The 1,621-nt window shown below is 41.8% G+C and overlaps 1 protein-coding gene across 1 annotated transcript in view; it reads left to right on the plus strand.

The window, feature by feature from the left end:
• Positions 1 to 1,621, plus strand: part of MPDZ (multiple PDZ domain protein) — a 153,417-nt gene that overhangs the window by 121,752 nt on the left and 30,044 nt on the right. The window contains 2 exon segments of the mRNA XM_006881297.1: positions 108 to 199; positions 397 to 487. Of these exon segments, the coding sequence (XP_006881359.1) occupies positions 108 to 199; positions 397 to 487 (183 nt within the window).

Here is a 1,621-nt window from a genome sequence, read left to right on the forward strand (position 1 = left end):
AGAGAGAGAGAGAGAGAAGAAATTATAATTTTTTATTGGCTAGATAAAATGATGAAAGAGTAAAATTGAAAATCCCAGGCTTACTTAGTGATCCATATTTTTCACAGATCAATGGTCAGATATTATATGGACGAAGCCATCAGAATGCCTCATCTATCATCAAATGTGCCCCTTCCAAAGTGAAAATCATTTTCATCCGGTGAGCATTTCCTTTTGCTGGTTTGCCAGATAATTCTTGTTTACATTTCATTTAAATGAAGGTGAGATGTTACATATATGACCACTGTAGATCTAGACCTTTGGGGTTATGAGTTTTCTCTGATAATCCTCTGCTCTTCAATAGCATAATGAAAATACTGTGAGTCATTCTGGGGTGTTGGTGCTTTTTAATCTTAGAAATAAAGATGCAGTGAATCAGATGGCTGTGTGTCCTGGAAGTGTGGCAGAACCTGTGCCGGTCCCCTCCGAGAACGCCCAGAATAAGGAGGTATGGATGGTGCTCCGTGTCTCCGGGAACATGTAATTTATATACACGGACTATTTCCATCAGCAATTAATGAATGCTTGCAAGGTTATCAGAGATGAGTAAGTTATAGCCTTGGCCCTTGAGAAATTTACAGCCAAGAGGACACACCTGTAATTGAGCACAGCACTTACCTGAAGAGATGTGCAGAGACCGAAGAGGTACGAACTGAGGGCAGAGTGAAGCAGCAGCAGCGGGCACCATACTTTGACCCTCTCAGCCACCCTTCCCCACCAGCTCCCAATTGCAGGCAATACAGTAAAATGGATGCAGACTTTGTCTCTGAGGCCATGGAGAAGTCCTGATGACAAAATTTCTTTGGTAGTAGTGTAGAAAAAGATCAGAGGTTATGATGGAGGGACATGAAATTAGAGGAAGAAAAAATCGTGGGTGAAATAAAGGAGAAAGATTACAAAAGCTTAGAGTATTGTGAGAAGAAAGATGGTTATATCAGATGTGAAGGAACTCAGATTGAGAGTAGTATTTCATCCCCCTGACTGAATGTAGGCATTGAGGGAAAGTACATGGAAAAAGAAGGTGAAATATTTTATCCTAGATAAGTTTGAGTCTGTGCCTTGTAGGAAACAGGGTATGCCACGTCTTAAGGCTGAAGATGAACCAAAAGGGGAAAAGGCAGATGGGATGCACAAGGCTTGCTAGTCTGTTTCAGTCCCTAGTGAGTGGTTGACTTTGCCTCCAAGGAGCACTGTGGCTGCACTCTCTCCAAGATGTATCTGTCTGTTCTTTTGACAGTAAATGGGCTGTTCAGTCCTCTTCAACACCACAGCTCAAAGGCATCAGTTCCTCTTCTGTCCTCCTTATTCACTGTCCAGCTCACTGATAGGTTGCTCTGAGGTTTCATCTTTGATGAAGCGTCTTGGACTCCACTCTGTTATCTGTGCTTTAAAATTACACGACACTGTCTGATCACACTGCGTACGTATTGCGAAGAGAGTACGGTGTTCAAAAGTGACACTGAATAGTAAAATAGTAGTAACAAGTCATATTCTACTAAATGGTTTTGACCAAGTGAACTAACTTTTTCTTTCTTTCTTTCTTCCTTCCTTCCTTCCTTCCTTCCTTCCTTCCTTCCTTCCT

The sequence above is a fragment of the Elephantulus edwardii genome, unplaced genomic scaffold, assembly GCF_000299155.1.
Source record: "Elephantulus edwardii isolate Elephantulus edwardi_28Jun2011 unplaced genomic scaffold, EleEdw1.0 scaffold00014, whole genome shotgun sequence".
NCBI classification, from domain to species: Eukaryota; Metazoa; Chordata; class Mammalia; order Macroscelidea; family Macroscelididae; genus Elephantulus; species Elephantulus edwardii.